At 37.8% G+C, this 21,443-nt stretch overlaps 2 protein-coding genes across 3 annotated transcripts; both read left to right on the top strand.

The window, feature by feature from the left end:
- Positions 1–5,634: 5,634 nt before the first annotated feature.
- LOC127942850 (SWI/SNF-related matrix-associated actin-dependent regulator of chromatin subfamily D member 1-like) lies at positions 5,635–13,180 on the top strand. Its single transcript, XM_052538843.1, has 13 exons — positions 5,635–5,879; positions 7,330–7,502; positions 7,613–7,655; positions 8,066–8,188; positions 8,324–8,446; positions 8,541–8,657; positions 8,759–8,860; positions 8,946–9,107; positions 9,875–9,972; positions 10,057–10,192; positions 11,088–11,210; positions 11,747–11,848; positions 11,944–13,180. Exons 1-13 carry the CDS (start codon positions 5,697–5,699, stop codon positions 11,995–11,997), a joined length of 1,539 nt encoding a protein of 512 aa, XP_052394803.1. The 5' UTR covers positions 5,635–5,696; the 3' UTR covers positions 11,998–13,180.
- Positions 13,181–15,287: 2,107 nt separating this feature from the next.
- Positions 15,288–18,411, top strand: LOC127942860 (glycerol-3-phosphate dehydrogenase [NAD(+)], cytoplasmic). 2 transcript variants are annotated; one of them, XM_052538859.1, is made up of 8 exons: positions 15,288–15,482; positions 16,359–16,536; positions 16,763–16,903; positions 16,984–17,122; positions 17,244–17,356; positions 17,431–17,667; positions 17,751–17,857; positions 18,053–18,411. In XM_052538859.1, the coding sequence occupies exons 1-8, from the start codon at positions 15,442–15,444 to the stop codon at positions 18,147–18,149; spliced, it is 1,053 nt and encodes a 350-aa protein (XP_052394819.1). In that variant the 5' UTR covers positions 15,288–15,441; the 3' UTR covers positions 18,150–18,411. The 2 variants fall into 2 exon arrangements, with proteins under 2 accessions (XP_052394819.1, XP_052394821.1); XM_052538861.1 differs by having other exon boundaries at positions 15,319–15,482; positions 17,751–17,892.
- The last annotated feature ends 3,032 nt before the right edge of the window (positions 18,412–21,443 follow it).

Genomic DNA, 21,443 nt, shown 5'->3' with positions numbered 1-21,443 from the left:
TGAGACTATATTGAATTCTAGAGCAGCTTCTACGAGACGCTTATATGCTTTCAAGTGGAGACTGTTTGCAGCCTGGTGTGGCAATCGTAATGTGGATCCAGTTTACTGCCCAGTGGCTTCAGTGCTGGAGTTCCTCCAGGATTGTTTTTCGGATGGCGTAACACCAGCCACTTTTAGGTTTACGTGGCAGCCATTTCAGCTTACCACGAATACATAGGCGGTGCCTCTATGAGGCGTCATCCACTAGTTTCTCGTTTCGTACAGCGTGCGCGACGGCTGAGGCCTTTCCGCCCTGTGCAAGTTCCTTCATGGGGTTTATCCATTGTGTTGCTAGGTTTATCAGGGCATCCGTTTGAGCCCTTGGAAACCGTATCGGATAAATTCTTGACACTGAAGACACTTCTTCTCATGGCTTTATCCTCCCTCAAGAGAGTTGGGGATTTACAGGCTCTTTCTGTTTCACCCTCATGCATGGAATTTGCACCGGGCTCTGTGAAGGTGCTGCTGCGGCCCAGGCCTAACTATGTTCCTAAGGTCGCATCTAACCTCTTTCGCTTTCAGCAAGTGTTCCTGGAAGCTTTTTCACCTGCTGAGGCTGGATCAGAAGATCTAAGTCTTTGCCCTGTGAGAGCTTTAAAGACTTATGTGGATCGTACAGCCCCTTGGCGTGAATCTGACCAGCTGTTTGTCTGTTTTGGACATAAAAGTAAGGGCCATGCGGTTCCAAAACAGCGCATGTCCCATTGGCTGGTGGAGGCAATTTCTTTGGCCTATGAGGCGCGCGGACTCGCTTCGCCCTTAGGAATTAAGGATCATTCCACTTGAGCTGTGGCTTCTTCTCAAGCTTTTCTCAGTGGATCTTCTATGGATGATATCTGTGCTGCGGCAGGATGGTCCTCACCGAGCACTTTTATCAAGTCCTACAGTCTGGATGTGAGGATGGCTCCTGGCTCCCGGGTTCTCTCCGCTTGAGCAGATGCTTCCTCGGATCTCAGTTATCAGGTACGTCAGGCGTTTTGGTATATCGTTCCCATACGTGGTGACGTCACCGCAGCATCGAAGTGACCTATGATAGGGAACATCTCGGTTACGTATGTAACCTTGGTTCCCTGAATAGGGAACGAGATGCTGCGGTTCTGGCCGTTCCGTACCTTGATAACTTCTTCATCTTCAGTCATGAAATCTGAGCGAAATGGCGCGCTGCACCCAGGTATATCATGCGTGCGCATGCGTAGGGTGGTGCTATGCGCCATTTGGCCAATAGGATTGGCGGGATGGTGTAGGGCTTCAGACATTCGTCACACCGAAGGTGTTCCCATACGTGGTGACGTCACCGCAGCATCTCGTTCCCTATTCAGGGAACCAAGGTTACATACGTAACCGAGATGTTATACGGCGTCGGCTCCTAGCTTCTTTACCATACAACATTGGGTATTTATTTGACATTCACAAGTAAGCATGCATGCAAAACTATATCTTGGTTTGATTCGATTGTGAACAATTTTGAACTATGACAGTGGTTTTTCGTCAATATCATGATATTATATATATATACAGTACAGGCCAAAAGTTTGGAAAAATTACTATTTTTAATGTTTTTGACAGAAGTTTCTTCTTCTTATCAAGCCTGCATTTATTTGATCAAAAATACAGAAATAAATGTAATATTGAGCAGAATAATATTGTGCAGAATAAACTGGTCCTACAAATTTGATTAAAGTGTTCAGAATAACACTCACCTGTGTACTTTTGAGTTTTTTTTTACTGCTCTTAATAGTATAGTAAAAATAAAATAAATTGTATGTCATAATAAAATAAATTGTACGTCATAATTGGCTTAGCCTAATTATTATTTAATGAGTAATAAGTAAAAAACCAGATTTTTACAGTGTCAGTATTGCACAACAACTCTTTCCAGTACACAATAGATATTGTTTGTGATTGTTACAATTGAACAGCCCAGACATTGAGACAACTGATTGTACTTTTACTTAAAAAAATACTTTAAAGTAAATTTAAAAGTATGTACTTATGACTTTTACTTAAGTAAGATGTTGATGTAGTAATTATACTTTTACTTAAGTATATATTTTGCAGGGTAGTTGTACTTTTACTTAAGTACTAAACTTAAGTACTTCCTCCACCACTGATATATATATATATATATATATATATATATATATATATATATATATATATATATATATATATATGTATATACACATATATGTGGTGGAAAATTTATATAAAGTTGAACAGTGAGATTTTTTTTTATCTCCGTATAAACATTTAATTCATTAATTAAATAAACACGAATTAAAGTCTACTAGAAAAGTTGACCATAGCGGATTCTTACCTGATAATGTATGTTAGGGACGTTTATGTATTTAAAATAAATGTACTGAATCCGAGAATTTGAGCCAAACAATATTAGCAAACATTATATAAAAACATATATATATATATATATATATATATATATATATACATATACATATACATACATATATATATATATATACATATATGGGTCATTATACGAAAACGTGCCATTTCCCACTTTTAATGTTTGATTTTCAAATTTCTGTTTTGAAAATCTTTAAGCCCCTTTTTGGATTAAGTAGATCCTTACCTCTCAGGAAAATGTGCCGTGCCATCTCAGGCTATCTTATTTTTTTCATTTTTTTCATTTAACTAATTTAAATGTGTGTTTTTGGTCAACCCTGTTACCAACATATTAATTACTTTTTGAAAAGGTTTTAAATACATGTATAGAACAAATCTGATATACTGTGGAAGATATACTCCCCCTTGTTACATTAAGAGTGTTTGTGAATTGAGAATATTGAAAGTTTTATTTTTTTAAGGGGATGAATACGTTCATTTCCAAATTACACTCTCCCAGCATCTTCTGTTTTAAGAAAAATGTATGGAAACAAAAATTAAACACCTCAATTCAATTTTGAGTGGATTATTAGCCTCTCTTACTAAACATTTACAATTAATTGATTACATTTTTATTTACATTTTTTAAGTTATATTAGAATATTATACAAGTAACAGGGTTGACACATCAGTTACAGGGTTGACAACAGCTACCGTATTGATTATACTGCTTGTTTGAGTTACAATTATGGTTGTAATGGAGTCTTAATTGGACATTCATAAACCTTTAATTCAACATGACTAATCAGCATATTATGTAGACGGCTCTATTGAGATATTTTAGCATAAAAATGATGAAAAACCGAAACTTATCTGTTTGCATGAACTTTAACTTTAAAATGTTTTAACTGTTGCCCCGCCTTCTACTTCTCAAACCTCATACTTTCTATGATATTGTGCTGAGAAAACACAGATTTACCCATTCTGTGTTGGTAGTGGCGTGTACCACAGTTTGCTTTGCCAATTGAGAAACTTGATTGGTAAACGGTTTGCCAGAATATACCCTGACCCAGATCTATCCCGTTAGTGAAGCATTGGTTTCCACACCGGTTTCATTAAATAAATAAATAAAGGAAATTATTATTTTAAAAGATTCACGAATAAGAATCATCTGTTCACGAATTGGATCGTGAACTTGCATTACCGAGCCAAAGATGATACTGAACATTTCGAATGAATAAAGAAGTTCATCTGTAAACCACATAAAGCTATTGTTTGACTTCATAAACCTTTATTTTATGCATGCTTCGTATGGATCTGTTGACTGAATGCATAGTGTAATTTCTAGGAGAATGTTTGTGTCGTTATGTGCTTGTAACGGGAAAAAATCATTTTGTATTGTTTGAAATCCCCAAACTTAAATATTAAATTAATAAATTACATCAAAATAAAAGTAATCACTGGTAATCTAAAATAGTTTTCAGATGTTACTGTAATCTGATTACCCCTTATTTAAAATGTAATTTTAACGAAATACAGTTACTCATATTTTGTATTTTACATACGTAACGCTGTTACATGTATTTCGTTACACCCCAGCCCTGATTATTTATGATTGTGTAGCATACTGTAAATGTAAGTAGTTCACATGCCATCAAATAATCATACAAGTCACACAAGCTTGATTTATTTTTTGACAAGAAAACTTTTTCAAACTATTTGGATGGAGTGCATGTATGGAGAGTATCCCAAATGCAAACTGAAAAGCTTGTTAATTTATTGACTTCTCATAATAAAAAAAATAATGACTTTTGATTTATAAAGCACTTATAAAAAGCATTTATAAAACCCAATGAAACCTTATTAAAGCATTTATAAAACCCAATGCACTTGTGTGTATCAGTATAGATCAGTAACCTCAACATATTTTAGCCTATCTATCAGTAGAATAAATAAAAAAAACATGATTTTTAGGGATAAAAACTGTAAAAACATGTATATTATGTATACTATTTGTAAGAAAAGTATGTCTGTTAAAATTCTCAGTCATCCAGGTCATAGTTATCCAAGAAGGGTTGGCTCAGGGGTGACAACCCCACAGAGGTTAAATGCCTGGCACTCCCCATCAGTCATTTAGAAATGAAGAAACCCCTTGGATGAGAGGCAATAGCTTCAAATATGGACGTACCTAGTCCAGTTGCCCTTGATTTAACCCTTCTTGTGTATACAACATGGGTAAGACACACAAAAGCGTACTTGGGTCAACCCTCTTACCCTGGAATGGTTACAGGGTTGACGGTAACAGGGTTGACGAAAAAGGTTATTGCCGGCCATTACTAGCCATGAGGTATAGGTAATGACACTACATTACGTGCCTTAATGAGAGGCTTAAATATTATCATATATGTAAATTTTTAAATATGTACCAAAAACTTTTTAACATATGCTTTTCTGGTAACAGGGCTGACACAATGAGCGTGTCCCTGTCTTTCAGACATCACATAACCTCAAAGAAAATTCATTAAAAAGAAGAGAACACTTACTTGTCTTCTACCATCAACTTCATGAAAGTCAGATAATGTCACTTCCTGGAACTGATGCAACTTTTGGAACAGTCCATTATCTTTAAAGAGGTGTTTTTATAAAAAGTAACAGGGTTGACGAGAACCTAGGGACCCGACTAAATTGTGTGTTTTTTTATTTTATTTGACACGTTAAGAATAAAATCCATTTATGACTAATGAACTGACACTTAAGGCTTTATACAAGTATATGTTTTTTTATGATAGTTTGACTTTTTTGGCCTCGATAGCAAGTAGAAGTAGAAAAATCTTACTGAGGGACAGGCCATTTTCAACATTTCTTCAAGATGCTTTGTACAAAAATGTGATTAAAATCCTTTAAAAACCAAAGAAACAGAAAATAATTTATTCTTATATTATGAGACATTATGGAAACTAAAATATAAAATATTATATTTCTTTTATGTTTTATTAAGATATACAGAGCTTTTTTTTCCTGAGGGACACAAAATGGCACGTTTTCGTATAATGACCCCTATATATATATATATATATACATATACATATACATATATATATATATATATATATATATATATATATATATATATATATATATATATATATATATATTTCTATAGATCAGATTACGTCAGTGCGTAAGCGGGTTCTCTCTTCACATCTCGCGAGACTCTGTCACTCATCACCGTTGGTGCTCTTCAGCTATCGCGATACTCGTTCACATCTCACCGGCTGTGTTGCTCCGTCTGTTTGCGACTCGGGGAGAAGATGGCGGCTCGTAACGTTAGTGGTTTTCAGCCTGCGACACCCGGAGGTGGCGGAGCCCCAATGGGGCCCGGGCCTCCGGTAGCCGGTGCAGGGCCCGGTATGGGTCCCGGTACGCCCTCGGGACGGATGGGACCCGGCGGCCCTCAGAACCATATGTATCGACCACCGATGCCCGGATACCCAGTAAGGCGCGAGAAGAACAAAGAAGCACCCTTATCTAGACGGAGGGTTTTGGTTTTAATGTTTGCATGCAGGGCCTATGGCTTTATTCAATGCATCACACATTCAGACTGTTTTGAAACGATTTACAAATGTTAAAATAATTATATATTGCATTACTATGCTCGCGTGCTGTGGTATTGATTTGAGTAATGCTAGGTCACTGCAAAGCATCAAACTCCTCTTTCTTGATTTGTAATCCAAAACAAGTGATTTGAGTATTTATCTTAGAATTGGCATAAATAAAAATGAACCAGCAGTAAATTTTGATGACGTTAAATCTTGGATTTCTAAGGCCTAAACTAGGGCCTACAGGAGCATCATCCTGATGGGTTTGTTGCAATTATATTACAGATATTGTAGATCTTACACATCATATATTTTGCGTGCAGTGTGCCTGAGACTACCCGCGGAAATACTTCTGTTTTGCTTTTTCTGGTTGAACACATATTTATAATTCCTTGAACCATCAACACACAGTGTACGGGAGAAGCTGTTTGTTGATAGAAACATGGAAAAGTCAGAATGATCATGTTCTTTGAGATGTTCTTAAGAGCATCTTGAGCTTCAGTGACCATCTGTACAAAGAGTCAGATGATCAGCGATGTGTATTTTATCAGTGACCCAGAAACTGTATAATGTTTGTGTACTTTATTATGGCTTAAACATTAAAAAGCTACTTTTATGGCCTCTAAAAGCTATTGTATTTGTTCAATAAAAATCACAAGTTTAACATTTAGGAAAAAATGTGGAGATTTCGTGCTGCTGCGTCTTGCATTCTAGGATGAATTAGGTTTAGGTTTGCTGGTTTTCTTTATTGTGTGTGTGTGTGTGTGTGTGTGTAGACTTCAGTGAAACCTTGAACACATGCTCTGTTATTTAGGATATTGTTCTTATTTAATTTTGTAAATTTTCTTTTAAACTTCATGTTTACATTTTCCAAATGTTTGATTTGTGATTGAAGTTGTTTATTCATACATTGGCAGTGGAACAATATGATTTTTTATTTTCTGCACCTTTATGTTCCCTTTTCCAGCATGAATAGACTCCAGTATTTGTATCTTGACACTTACAACGAGAGGGAACCTTCAGCTGGTTTAACAAAATCATATTACTGAAAAACTAAATGCTTTGATAGTTGCAGTGGTTGTCTTTTTTTATAACTACAGTTTTGTAAAATTACTGTTAAATTTCAGCAACTTAGTCGTTTTCTTTCATCAAATCCTTGTGTAAATATTACAATTATAATTTCTTTTAATTATTGTCATCTTTATTTAGTCAAATATTGATGTGTACTGTGATATATGCTGACATTTCATATTGCTGTTTAAATACAAAGCCAGAACAAGAAATTGCATCAAAACTACTTGTTTTTGTCCGGTCGGTTAACCGTCCTTCGTTCCTGTCTTGGCAGAGACCAGGAATGCCTCCAGCAAGTCGTATGACCCCTCAGGGACCTTCCATGGGACCCCCAGGTTTCGGGGCCAGTCCAGTGTCCCGCCCCGGTATGCCAGTCATGGACCCGTCCCGCAAGCGACCGCCACCAAATCAGATCCAACAGGTCCAGCAACAGAATCGCAACCAACAGTAAGTCCAGTTAACACCTCACATGATGAAATAAACCTGATGTTTCCTCAATTGTGCATAATTGGATCTGCAGCTCTCTCACTAATGGTGCTGTTTTTTTTGTTTTTTAGTGCCAAGAAGAAGAAAATGGCCGATAAAATCCTACCTCAAAGAGTAAGTGGTCATAATTTGTACTGTACTAGTAGACAGCCTTGTTTTTTTTTTGCGAAAAAGCTACCATGCAAATACGAAAATTCTTTATATACTATATTAGCCGAGTGCATTACTCCAAAAGGAATTGGAGCTCAAAGACCGGAAAACTAAAGTTGTGCAGATTGTGATGCAAACAGTGTTCCTACAGCTCAATTGGTAGAGCACTGCGATATCAAGCGCAAAGTTGGGGGTTCGATTCCCCGAGAACATCATGATAGGTAAAAATTGATAGCCTGAATGTACTGTAAGTCGCTTTGGATAAAAGCGTCTGCTAAATGCATTAATTTTTAATTTAATTTAATTTAAACAGAAGTGGTACAAAACGCTGTTGAGATGATCTTGAGATGATTTTGCCTGTGGATCTCTTTCAGATCCGAGAGCTCGTTCCCGAGTCTCAGGCATATATGGACCTGCTGGCGTTCGAGAGGAAGCTCGATCAGACCATCATGCGCAAAAGACTTGATATTCAGGAAGCTCTCAAGAGACCCATCAAGGTACGTGCAGATCCTTTACCAACAGTGTTCTGGCTGTCTTCGGGCTCCTTTAGAGGAGTATAACTTTGATTGAGCTTGAATCTGGAACTACATTTGATTGAAAGCCTTCACTGTTTATCTGTTTGTTCTGTGCAGCAAAAAAGAAAACTACGGATATTTATCTCCAACACCTTCAACCCTGCCAAACCAGATGCAGAGGACGGCGAAGGAACTGTTGCATCTTGGGAGCTGCGTGTGGAGGGACGACTTCTTGAAGACGTAAGCCAGATTCTGTCATCTCGCAGTGATTGAAGATTCTATGTAGAGGTAGACGATTATTTGTGTAAACTCTGAATGCATTTCTCCGTATCAGACTGCTGTGTCCAAGTACGAAGCCACCAAGCAGAAGAGGAAGTTTTCTTCTTTTTTCAAGTCTTTAGTGATCGAGTTGGACAAAGACTTGTATGGACCTGACAATCATTTGGTGGAGGTGAGTGCATTTCTCAGCTGTGGTTCTCTCCACTAGATCTCTTTCGTTGTCACTTTTGTGCCAGTTTCCGGTCATTCAGGAGTCGTTGTCTTTGATTTCAGTGGCACCGAACTGCTACAACTCAGGAGACGGATGGATTTCAAGTGAAGAGGCCTGGAGATGTTGGTGTCCGCTGTACTGTACTGCTTATGCTGGACTACCAGGTGAGCAGAAACTACCAGCAGGTGGCACTCCACACTGTAAGCAAATGTGAGTATTTGTGACTGAGACAAATTGTTCTCTTTCTAGCCTCCTCAGTTTAAGTTGGACCCCAGACTTGCCCGGTTACTGGGGATCCACACTCAGACCCGGCCCGTGATCATTCAGGCTCTGTGGCAGTACGTGAAGACCCACAAACTCCAGGACCCTCATGAACGAGAGTTCATCAACTGTGATAAATACCTCCAGCAGGTAACAAATATTAGAGTTTGGCTCTTGATCCTTTTAGCTCAGGTGTTCCGACTGGAAATGCCTGCTTAGACTTGACTGCAGGAAGTAGCATCTAAGCTAGTTGTTTTTTTGTGTTTGGTATGAGTCTGATGGATTTTGCGTTGTCCATATATGTGCTGTCAGAGGTTAGAAAGTTGGTTAAATGCATCTTTTAACCAGTGTAGTGGCTGCAATGCTAATGTCTTCAGATGTTGTTGTTGATATTCAAACCCAATAATTGACAAATCTCCTCATTCAAGATTTTTGAGACCCAATAATTGCTGGTCCTCCTCATTTTAAATCTTTGAAACCCAAGCATTGTCAGTTCTCTTTGGTCAAGATTGTTGGAACCCAATAGTTGCTGTTTTTCCTCGTTCGAAGCCTGATAATTGTAGGTTCTCCTTATTTGAGATATTTGAATCGCCAAAAATGACTGTACATTATTTAAAAGATAATTTTACCCAAATACTCCAGCTCTCTTCATTCTAGATATTTGAAACACTATAATTATTGGTTCTTGTTCAAGATCTTTAAAGCCCAGTAATTGTCAGTTCACCTCGTTCAAGATCTTTTAAACCTGAGAATTGCAGGTTCGCCTTGTTTGATATATTTAAAAGCCAAAAATGGTCCGTTCTCTTTGTTAAAGAGTCACCTCAGTTCTTCTCATTCTAGATCTTTGAAACCCTGTATTTGTCTGTTCTCATTCAAGCTCTTTGTGATCCAGTAATTGTTGGCTCTCATTCTTCTAGATCTTCGAAACCCAGAGGATGAAGTTTTCTGAGATTCCTCAACGGCTGCATGCACTACTGATGCCCCCCGAGCCAATCATCATCAATCATGTCATAAGGTAACCGTCAATCACATGATGTCACTCAGAATTGCTGTTTCTGCCTCGTCTGTGATGCAACATCTAAACATCCTTTTGTATCAGCGTGGATCCCAATGACCAGAAGAAGACGGCATGCTACGATATAGACGTGGAGGTGGACGACACCCTGAAGACCCAGATGAACTCTTTCCTGCTGTCCACGGCCAGTCAGCAAGAGATCGCAGGCCTTGACAACAAGGTACAAAGGTTTTGCATGTGGCTGAATAAACATTGCTCAGCATACCACTGCAGGGGTGAGCGCCGGCGTTGCCTTTGCACTGTTGTTTTGTTGTATATCCTGGGCTTTCCTGCTGCATATCAAAGCGACTCTTGGCAACACGCCAGTCTGAATATTGTTTTCATCTTTTTTTGTGAATAGAAGCCTGGGAGTGGTCAAGGATAAAGCATCCTGTTTTCTGTCAACTCTGGACATGTTTAATTGTATTATTCTCTGTTTGCTGAGAATCTTGAGGAGCTTAGTAAACACTTCAGGGATAGCAACCCATACTCACCGTGGTTACACTGTTGCCACAGTTACTTCGTGCTTGATGAAATCATTGTTTTCTGCTTGAGTGATTGTGAAATGGTGAAATCAGCTGTGGGTCAAAGTTCAGTTCTTTTGGATTCCTCTATAAAAGTTTATATGGCACCACATTCAACCAAAAGTGGATTTATGATTGATTTGCTGATATTGCATATGATGTTATATCTGCATAGTAACATCTAGCCTTTTTAAAATATTGTACAAGCGCTAGTGTTTATAATCTTGGAAGCATTTTTGATCATATTTGACTAAAACTTGCTGTGAACTTTCACACACTTGAGACCATTCCCCTTTGACCCAGTTGAACCTCTAGTCAGTTTGCAACTGTGAAAAACAGTGGTTGACCTTTGTATTTATGAAATATCAGGCGACAGTAAAACCTGCATGATGTTGACCAAGATTGTTTGTGATTTCTCAAATTCAAAAGTTTGATAATGAACTTTATATTGAGGACACATTCAACCTTGTGAACCAGAACTAACTGTTATATGATTAAAATGTTGTATAATGGTAATCATGATCCCACATGTGTGCTTGCTTGATCCCTCAGATCCATGAGACCATCGAAACCATTAACCAGCTGAAGACTCAAAGGGAGTTCATGTTGAGCTTCGCAAGAGACCCGCAGGGCTTCATTAATGATTGGCTCCAGTCCCAGTGCAGAGACTTGAAGGTGAGACCAAATGCTTCAAGGAGAGTGGCATCTAAAACGCTTTATATTACCACACTTTTTGCCCTTGTTTTATGGTAATATCATATTTTTTATGGACACGTGAAGTTGGAAGTTCCATTTTATCTTAATAAACCTGCCGGGTTCATAAACGCTTCTGCTAATTTCTGAGTTCGCTAGTCAGAAGAGGTTGTCTAACCTTCGCCCAGAGCTGTAGTCGTTCACCATCTGTATGTTTGCTCAACAGTGTGTTAGTTAGTGGACTGACTGGATTTGTAATGATTGTGGGGGTTGGGAAAGTGTTTCACAGGCCTTTGTATGTGATGCTGAATTTCTAAACCGCTAGGGAAAATAAAGCTTGCAACTGTTTGCTCAGTCCTAATTTATCGGTCTAAAAATATGTTGCAAAGCAGTTGCATGCAATTCCTTGGGACTGGACGATGTGATGAATTTCTGAAAGTGTGTTGCTCCAGACAAAAGCCATTAATCAGTAACCGTTAGATTTGATCTGCTGACATCTGAATTCGGTCTCCTTGCAGACGATGACAGATGTGGTTGGAAACCCAGAGGAGGAAAGGAGAGCAGAGTTCTACCACCAACCCTGGGCTCAGGAGGCTGTGTGCAGATATTTCTATTCAAAGGTGATGCTTTTTCACTCATTTAGCCACTGTGAAACTTGAAATCTCAAAGGGCATTATCCTTATTATTGACGTTTTCCTCAATCTTGTTTTCTCAGGTTCAGCAAAGGAGACAGGAGCTGGAACAGGCTCTTGGCATTCGAAACACATAAGCAAGCTCCCGGCCGTTGGGACACAGGACCAGAGGGGGTTCTGGGTAGCAAATGTCTTGCCGATCTGTGCTGCAGATGCTGATCACTACAGTTTATCTTGTGCTGTCCTGCTGTAGCTGCCCAGGAATAACCCTTATACAGAAATGACCTTATTTTTGTTGTGACTCCGCCAAACTGTTGTCTGCTGTCATTCTTATTTTTACGTATTTCAAGGTTCCCACGCGACTGAATGTTTGTCAAGGTGATTTTTTCGACGCGGTCACTTCGGAAAATGTCGATTTCTGACCAAACTGACAGGCTTTGTTAAATAATATTGTTATGTTACAAAATTCCAGATCGCAAGAATGCTAATGTTTGAGCCCATTCACAACTTTCCGTATTAACCAGTCAGCAAGAGTTACTTTTTGGAGGGGGGTCATTGTTTATTTTTGAAGTTATCGATATTGTCTTTGATATTTTAATGTTCTCATAATATGAACTTTATGAAGATCTAGTCTAGTTAAGTATAGATGACTAATAATGACATAGTGTAGTACCTCAGCTCTGTGAAGATGAATCATTTGGAAGTCCCTTGAACAAGTCTGTTGATATGAAAGGCGAGCTCACTTGTTAGCATTTTCAGCAACGCTCAATATAAGATTGTTTTTAGTCGTTTAGGTGCACAAGGTTAGATGTACTGCTGATCGACCTGTTTGATTATAGATCTTTTGGTCACAAGCTTTTTTCCTGGACTCTAAAGTACTTCCACTCTAACCTCGCTGTGATATGTATTCATATATTTCGAGAAATGCATTCATGGTTTATTGGTTCAATTGATTAATTCTTGTCATTCAACTTGTCACTTTAAATGTGAATAATATGAAAAACTTGCCAGTGCAAGTATGAACTGGTCATGGCTACCCACAAAACATCTAGGAAAACAGTTGAGTTTTAATGCTGCAGAGAGGCTGGGGGTTCTTCCACTCGAGTGATTAAAAGCGTTTAGAAGTGAAGTGCTAAAGACTTTAACATTCTGGGCAGTTTAAGTTTTAACTACATTTTGTTGTTTTCCTAAAATCATGTATTTGTTTTGATTTTTATATCTTACAGTCTTGATATTCTTTGTTTGCTTTAATGGACCAAATGTTGTATTTCTCTACTAGTCCTTGTGTTATAATAAAGATAAACTTGTATCAATGCTCAACTCGATGTAAAATGCAATCTGTGCTCTTAATGTTTTTTCCTGATGTGTGGAATTAGAACTGTCTTTTTTAATTTATTATACAATTAACATTTTTATATACAAACTACAGTACATATATACGGAGTTAAGCTAACTGAGACTTGTTATAGCACTTTGTTTGCTTCCATTGTCCTTATTTGTGAGTCGCATTGGATAAAATTCTCAACTAAATGTAACCATACACAAATCAATTCTCGGCAAAAATAATCTGAAAAATATGTAAAAAATCACTTAATCTGGAAAGTATCACCTGTGTAAAAACGTGATAGTTTTAGACACATTGTAAATGTGACAGACATCTTCTGAACGTCTATTTGACATCTGATAGGAAACGTCCTAAAGACGAATTGATGATAAAAAAACACAAAAAAATACGTCTTGCAGATGTAAAAGCAGACGTCAATTAGTTGTCTCCGTGATGTACATGTGCTATAAGGGACACATTTTTTGGATTTGCCTGTCGTTAACGCGGTATATTCTTTGGAGGTTTTGGCGCCTAAATGCCAACTGAACTTCCTGACAGAAGAATTGGCACAAACATGTTTTGAGTGACAAAAGTTCTGATTTGTTTGTTCAAATAAACAATTATTATCATTGATACTTACTTTTCGACGAACCGTTACCTCAGGAGTCTATTTTGTGTGAAAATGCGAGGTCGCGTATTTAACTGTGCTTTGTGATAGCAGAAATGCTTCTTGTAATTGAGAATGAGATGTCGTCATAGCACAAAGCCCCTCCCTCGATATCACAGTCTCCGCCACGTTGGAAGGATACCGGCGGCGAAACAGGATTGTTTAAATGTGTTGTTAAGAGGAGGCTCTCACAATTCTGCACTGTTTTACCATGCCTGGAAGTTACTGCTGTGTTAAAAACTGCTGCAGTACCTCACACGATACATATGGAAAACATAGGAACAATGGAATACAGTTTTTTAGGTTACACCAAGCGCAAAACAGCGGTATTTGGAGAAGCTCTCAAGCATACAAAATATCGACCCATACGAGCTCCCTGCAGCAGCACAGAGACCTGGACCATTTACCTCCATGCACACATATGGAAATTGGGAATTATATATATTTTTTGGTTTAAGTTACTACACAATGCAGGAGTTTAAAAGTCACAAGTCTTTGGAAAGTTACGAGGCTTTCTGCTGTTGCTGGGTCCATTTACAGCAGGTGAAGAAAACAGTGTTGTACTGGCCAAAGTAAGTTTATTCACATGCGTTTTAGCGTATTGTAATTACATTGCATTTAGAATGCACTTCTTGACCAAAATGGCAAAGTAATTAACTGCGAATGAACACTAGATTGTAACGAGATGAACGTTTCCAACATATTTTGATGTAGGCTAAAGCTGTGTATGTTTAGTTATAATTTGATTTTAACCCAATGACACATACTGTACCAGGTTTTTTTTTGTTGGGGGCTGCAAAGTGGACAAACCAGTTCTGGGTTAGCTAGGGTAGTTAAATGTGTGATTGCTAGATGTAAATGTCCGGGTTAGATTAAGCCATTAACAGCGTGAATGCAAAGTGACTTACATCGTAAACAATAAATTCCCAATGTCCATATGTGTGCACTGAGGTAAATTGTTTAGTTCTCTGTGCCGCTGCAGGGAGCTGCCTGAGAGCTTCTCCAAACACCGCTGTTTTGCGCTAGGTGTGAGCTTGTTCCTGTAAGGTCCCCTTTCTTTCACCTTATGTTTTTGCATTGCTTTACTTTCTTCCTTTTCTTTTGCGTATTCGTAGATCCGTCTCGATCTGTTCCGCCGACAAAATAAATGCGCAAAAATGAAAGCGCTCTGAAATGTTTAGTCGCGCCTCTGTGAAGTTCTGAAGGCATTGCCCCTGGCAACAGATAGCGTATCCTGCCATCAGGGCCGACCGGCTCAGACCCCTCCCATATCAACCGAAATCGGCACGTGACTTCTCATTCTCAATAGCCTACAGAAATTTCCACCTTCTTGTTTCAAGTCTTAACAATTAAATCCCACGTAATTTGCAACTTAAAGACAGTACGAGTGATAGTTTCTAATAATAATTATAAATCATCGGATCAGTGGTCAGTCCTGTCTCGAGTTGAGCTCAGCCAATGCGTGTTAAGGGGAGTGAGGCGCGTTCACGGGCTATTTAACAGCGCGCCCACAGGATTCTCTTCGGTCCGTCAGCGGCTCTCGGACACACTGAAGTCTTACAGCAAGTCCAGCCGGGACAGACGCGCAGCATGGCGGCCAAGAAAGTCTGCATTATCGGCTCTGGGAACTGGTGCGTGACATTTTCATTGCGTGATTGTTTTACAATGTTTTTGCTGGTTTATGTTTTACAGCAATAGCGCGAAGCTACTGACTGAAGTACATTTGGAAACAGCTTGTTTTAATGTATTTCTATTTTAAGAGATTGAATAAATAGTTGCACGGATTTCCTCTATGGATATCAAGTGCAAACCAGGAATAGACTACCTAACCTCTACAATCACAGATATCATAAAAAATGTTGGATTTTATATTTGTATTTTTTTTTTTTAGCCTACAAATTATTATTTTTATTATATATGATGTATTAACGGTATTGTATGGAATGTCCAAATGTGCATTGTTTTGCTTTCTGAGATTATGTGCTGAGAAGATATTTGCTGAGTAATGATTGAACCTTGTTGTCCAGTGATCCTCACAGGCTGCAGTCTTTTCTTTCTGCCCCATACACTTCAGGCTGTTTTATGGTGTTGCAGAGCTGTAATGATCTGGATTATTATTACCATCCATAATTAGTGTCTTAATTGCATGTTTCATGCTTCCAGTGATAGAGGATTATTAAGTTTATATTTAGAAGTTTATGATTGCAGACACTATTTTAAGAGTTGTGTAATGTTTGAATATCTTTAAATACACTATAGTACAGTACTTACCAAAAACCAGTGGTAAATGCAACAACGTTTACCACTTTAAGCACCTGTCCCAAGTTGCAACAAAGTCAGGAGCCAAAAAACCTGTAGTTTAGAGAATGTGTGTCACATGAAGTTCTCTTCTAGTTCTTCTGCTAATTAAGCTCTCAGTAGATGTCATTACTTAATCCAGCAGAGTATTGGCTGCTGTTTATCCAGTACAGTTTGTCTGTAATGTCAAAGTTCTTTCATTTCCTCAGGGGTTCTGCCATTGCCAAGATAGTGGGCGCCAATGCAGCAAAATACAACACGTTTGAAAGCAAAGTGAACATGTGGGTGTTTGAGGAGATGGTCAACGGACGCAATCTCACTGAAATCATCAACACCGAACACGAGAATGTTAAATATTTGCCTGGACACAAGCTGCCGCCCAATGTGGTGAGAACACAAAGCATCTCTAGAATCCTTGAACCCTTTAAACCATTACTGCCATTTAACAACAGTAAATGTAATGCTGCAGTGGAAATGTAGAAATCAAGTAGTGTCGTTATGATGTAAAGAAGCATATCTTTGCTTACCAATCTTGAAACTAGTGTGATGAAAAGTGGTGTTTGATATAAGAAAAGTGTAATAAAACCAGTGATAAATGGTTGTTTTTCTTTAGCTGGCGGTTCCAGATCTGTTGGACTCGGTAAAGGGTGCAGATATTCTCATTTTTGTCATCCCTCACCAATTTGTGGCCCGAATCTGTAACACCATCAAGGGTCACATCAAGACGGACGCTGTGGGAATATCCCTCATTAAGGTTTCCTCATATGCATTTTTTATGTTTCAGTTTGTATCTGGACCTGCAGCACTGTTATATCACTTTGTGTGTTTCGTAAGGGTGTGGATGAGGGTCCCGACGGACTGAAACTGATCTCTGATGTCATTAGGGAAAAACTTGGCATCACCATGACCGTGCTTATGGGAGCCAATCTGGCCAATGAGGTTGCTGATGAGAAATTCTGTGAAACTACTATTGGTAAGTACACCAAAATGGAAATATTATGATTTGGTAATGACAGAAGGAAAATGTGCCCATATACGCCACTGTAGACTACACACAGCCACTGTATTTCTCCAAATAATAATCTTGTGTTTAGGGTGTAAAAGCAAAGCTCACGCACCCCTGCTGAAGGAACTGATGCAAACACCAAACTTCCGTGTGACGGTGGTGGAGGATTCTGACGTTGTGGAGATCTGTGGGGCGTTAAAGGTAAAAAATCCATCCATTCAGTTTTGGAAGCATTTAGATTAATAAAAGTTAGGAAGTAATTGATGTTATTGTAGAACATTGTGGCAGTGGGCGCTGGTTTCTGTGACGGTCTGGAGTTCGGTGACAACACCAAGGCCGCCGTGATCCGTTTGGGTCTGATGGAGATGATTGCCTTTGCTCGACTATTCTGCACGGCCAGTCCGGTCTCTCCCGCCACGTTTCTGGAGAGCTGCGGCGTCGCCGACCTCATCACCACCTGCTACGGAGGACGCAACCGCAAAGTCGGAGAAGCGTTCACTAGAACGGGGAAAGTATGTTTGCTGGTCCTTAAGGATTAAAAGTTACACTCTTTTTCAGTGTTCTTGTGCATCGCTAAATATGTGTTTGCTGTCAGTCTATCGAGGAGCTCGAGAAGGAACTGCTGAACGGCCAGAAACTTCAAGGTCCAGCAACCGCAGCGGAAGTTCATCAGATCCTCAAACACAAAAACCTGGTGGAAAAGTAACTATCTTTGTGCTCTTCACAATCAGTGCTGGGTAGTAAAATTACCTCATGTAAATCAATGTGAAAAATGAGTTAGGTCAAAATTGATCTAAATGTAATCAAAAGATTATCACATGTTCACAAAATGTTCACATTATGGAAAAAATATTTTTTCCTTTTTATTAATGTCAATTTTTTTCTGTCTCTCTGCAGGTTCCCCCTGTTTAATGCGGTTTATCAGATCTGTTTCCAGGGTCACCCAGTCAAAGAGTTCATCTCCTGTCTACAGAACCATCCAGAACACATGTAAACATCATCATGGACATTACGGCTGTTTTAGTTGTTTTTTCATTAACACATTTTGAAATATCTGTCTTAATGTTGTGAATTAAAAGTGCATAAAATTTTATTTGGGATAAAATGCATTTTAATGGATTTTTGACCTGTTTTCAAGTCTTACACTCTTGCAAACTACATGTAACATTTCTTATTCTGTAATGTTGCTGCCAATGAAAAAGTGCCTTAAAGTTGGAAGTTGCTTTTCCATGTGCCATAAAAACAGATTTGGTTCACTCTTTGGGTCTGCATGTTTGTACGTGAAATCATTAGTGATTTCAGAAATGACTTAGAACGAAACTCACATTGAATCAAGTGTGTGTCTGTACATTGATATTACTCACTACACATGGAATGTGACCTTTACTTTGCACAACTCTCTCTGACACAGTTCACCTTTAACATTTTAGGGATTCAACCCTTGACCTTTTCTTGAGAGCAAGTAGCTCCTTACATAAGGCAGAATGGGGTATTTCAATTATTAACGTTTTTCCAACTGGACTGATTTAAATTGCACTGCAGAACAGATCTGTTTACATTACAGTGATTGCACTGTTTATTCAACGATAGAATCATCTCAGGTGCGTTTTCAAAACATTATTTTCATATTCCACATGAGAAAGATCAGTTGCGTGACTTAGTTTCGGACCTGTGTGTTGTTTTGATTATTATTGGTTCTTTAGCTCTTTCTCTATGAGAACAGCAGCATCTATTAATAGCGCGCGGGTAAAAGTTTCGCGCTATTTTTGGAGAGGCGATTTCCCGCTTTGGACACTAGGGAGTGATGATGTGCTTGTGATGCATTTGCTAAAATGTCCAGAAAAGCACATTGTGCGTAATACTGTGAGCTACCATGCAATCAGGGATGAGTAGTTCAGATACATATGTATTTAAAATACAGAACACTATGTTTTCTTTTATTTTAAAGCCATTGGGAAAAATCTAATGTAATTTGTATTGAAATGCATTTATGATTAGTATTTTTATATTTTGTGCCAGTAAGCCTCTTTATCAGGTTGCTGATTTATTTCAGACATGAACTCCCCACAAACCAGCATTTATCACGTGAGCTGCAGCCTTATACAGCTCCATCCAGCATTGGGTGAGTGACTTTTCTGGAATAGGATGTCATGGTCAACTGTACTTGTTTATTAATGTTAAAATATTGCATCATTCAGATTTGCTTTCAGTTAACATAAAATAATTAAAGAGCACCGATAAGGGAAAAATATTGTTATAAAAAGTTTTGATAGTTATTTATTAATTATTATTATTTTTTTTTTTAATCAACAAGCTTGTCGGTGTTTAAAGCATCACTGCATGTTAGAGCTGTGTGATATGACAACATTGTGTCGATGATATAAAATGTGAATAGTTCAACCAAGTCTGAACTGACTGGAGTTTTTCAAAATCATTTACATTGAAAAAGGCGTAAGCAAATATATCCATGCAATTTTTAGCGGGAAAACGATGGGGTTGAAAAAGAAGCATGGATGAATGGTTGAGTTCACACTTGCATGTTGGCAATGTCAGTGTGAGGTCAACCATAATGGACGGAAATGTTTGTTTTGATGCGCGAGATGCTGGCATAGATTACCTACATCTTTTTTTTTTTTTCATTTTTAGCATGGTCAGTCTATTTTCTGATTACATAAACACTTCAGAAGAACATTGATTACCCCATATGAGTGTGTTTCTAGCAACTGTTGAAACTTTGTATCTACGTCAGACTTATAGGCAATGTGAAAGGTTATAATCTGAGCACCCCGCTTTATTTTTTTATCCACCCGTTAACGTATGGGTTATTCGTGAACTAATCTGGGCTAAATCATCTGATTAATTCATGTAATACATAATAATGATAATAAATAAAAGTATGACTATGTAACATACTCTGCAGTTTTTCATTTTCTGCAGTACTAGCTATTTATTTATTTTTTGTAAATTTCAATGGGATATTGACTGTAATTTTGGATAGACTCAACCTTCATGTCATAGGCTAGACATTATGCTATTTTAATAAAAAGAGAAACACGTGACCGGTAGTCTACAACCATGCAGCTTCCCACACTAGAGGAAAAACGAGATAAGAAATGACCTCTGAGATTAGTGAGGCATCCACTTTAACATTTGGGAGGAGATAAATGTAATGCCTTGCTCAAGGGCACTTCAGTCATGGTATTGCCAGCCTGAGACTCAAACCAACAACCTAAGTGTTATGAGTCAAACTCTCTAACCATTAGGCCACGACTTTCCCAAATTGTAACGTTGTATTGTAACACCCTGTATTATTTACATTAATAAAATTACATTATTATTATTATTATTATTATTATTATTATAACATTTTTGATGTATAACTTTTTACAGGAGAGCCCAAGATCTGTATATATATATATATATATATATATATATATATATATATATATATATATATGTGTGTATATATATATATATATATATATATATATATGTATATATACATATATATATATATATATATATATATATATACATATATATATATATATATATATATATATATATATATATATATATATATATATATATATATATATATATATTAGGGCCGGGACCTCGGAAAAAATTAATCTAATTAATTAGAGGCTTTGTAATTAATTAATCGAAATTAATCGCATTTTAATCGCATATAAATATTTGACCTGAGAACAGTGAGAAGTATTTTTTTTCACATGGATTTATAGTATACCATTGAATAATGACTGAATACATAAGCTTAAGCAACAAAATATTGTTTATTTTTGTTCAACCAAGTCTAGCAGACCAGTGCAATTTTTGCCATGAAGTGTAGCAATAGCATATTTAGAAACAATTTAGAAATAGTACATTTCAGAAACTCAGTAAGCTTGTAGGTGCTGGAACCTTCTGTAAAGAGTTTTTTAAGTAAAACACAATACTGTCAATTACATTCAGAACATTGGAAACACTGACTGTTAGAAAACATCTCTCTGTTGCTTCAGAGGCCATAACATACTAAATCCAACTCTCAATAACCTTGGCCAAAACAATAAAGAGTTCAACATAAACTGTTGCACCAACAAAATAATACATAGTTCAACATAAAGTGTAAATTCCACGCTAGCTGCTATATGTTTTGCATTAAGGTGATACTTGAGGCTCGATCATAGACAGTAAAAGAAATGGACACAGCTACCCCATTGGAACTCAATTGAGACAAATGAAGCCCAGTTTTAGCGTTTTTTAGCACTTCCGTTTCTGACGCGCA

Source organism: Carassius gibelio, chromosome A22, assembly GCF_023724105.1.
Source record: "Carassius gibelio isolate Cgi1373 ecotype wild population from Czech Republic chromosome A22, carGib1.2-hapl.c, whole genome shotgun sequence".
Classification (NCBI taxonomy): Eukaryota; Metazoa; Chordata; class Actinopteri; order Cypriniformes; family Cyprinidae; genus Carassius; species Carassius gibelio.
Note: the sequence above shows the minus strand (reverse complement) of the source record. Positions and strands in the feature narration are given on the sequence as shown.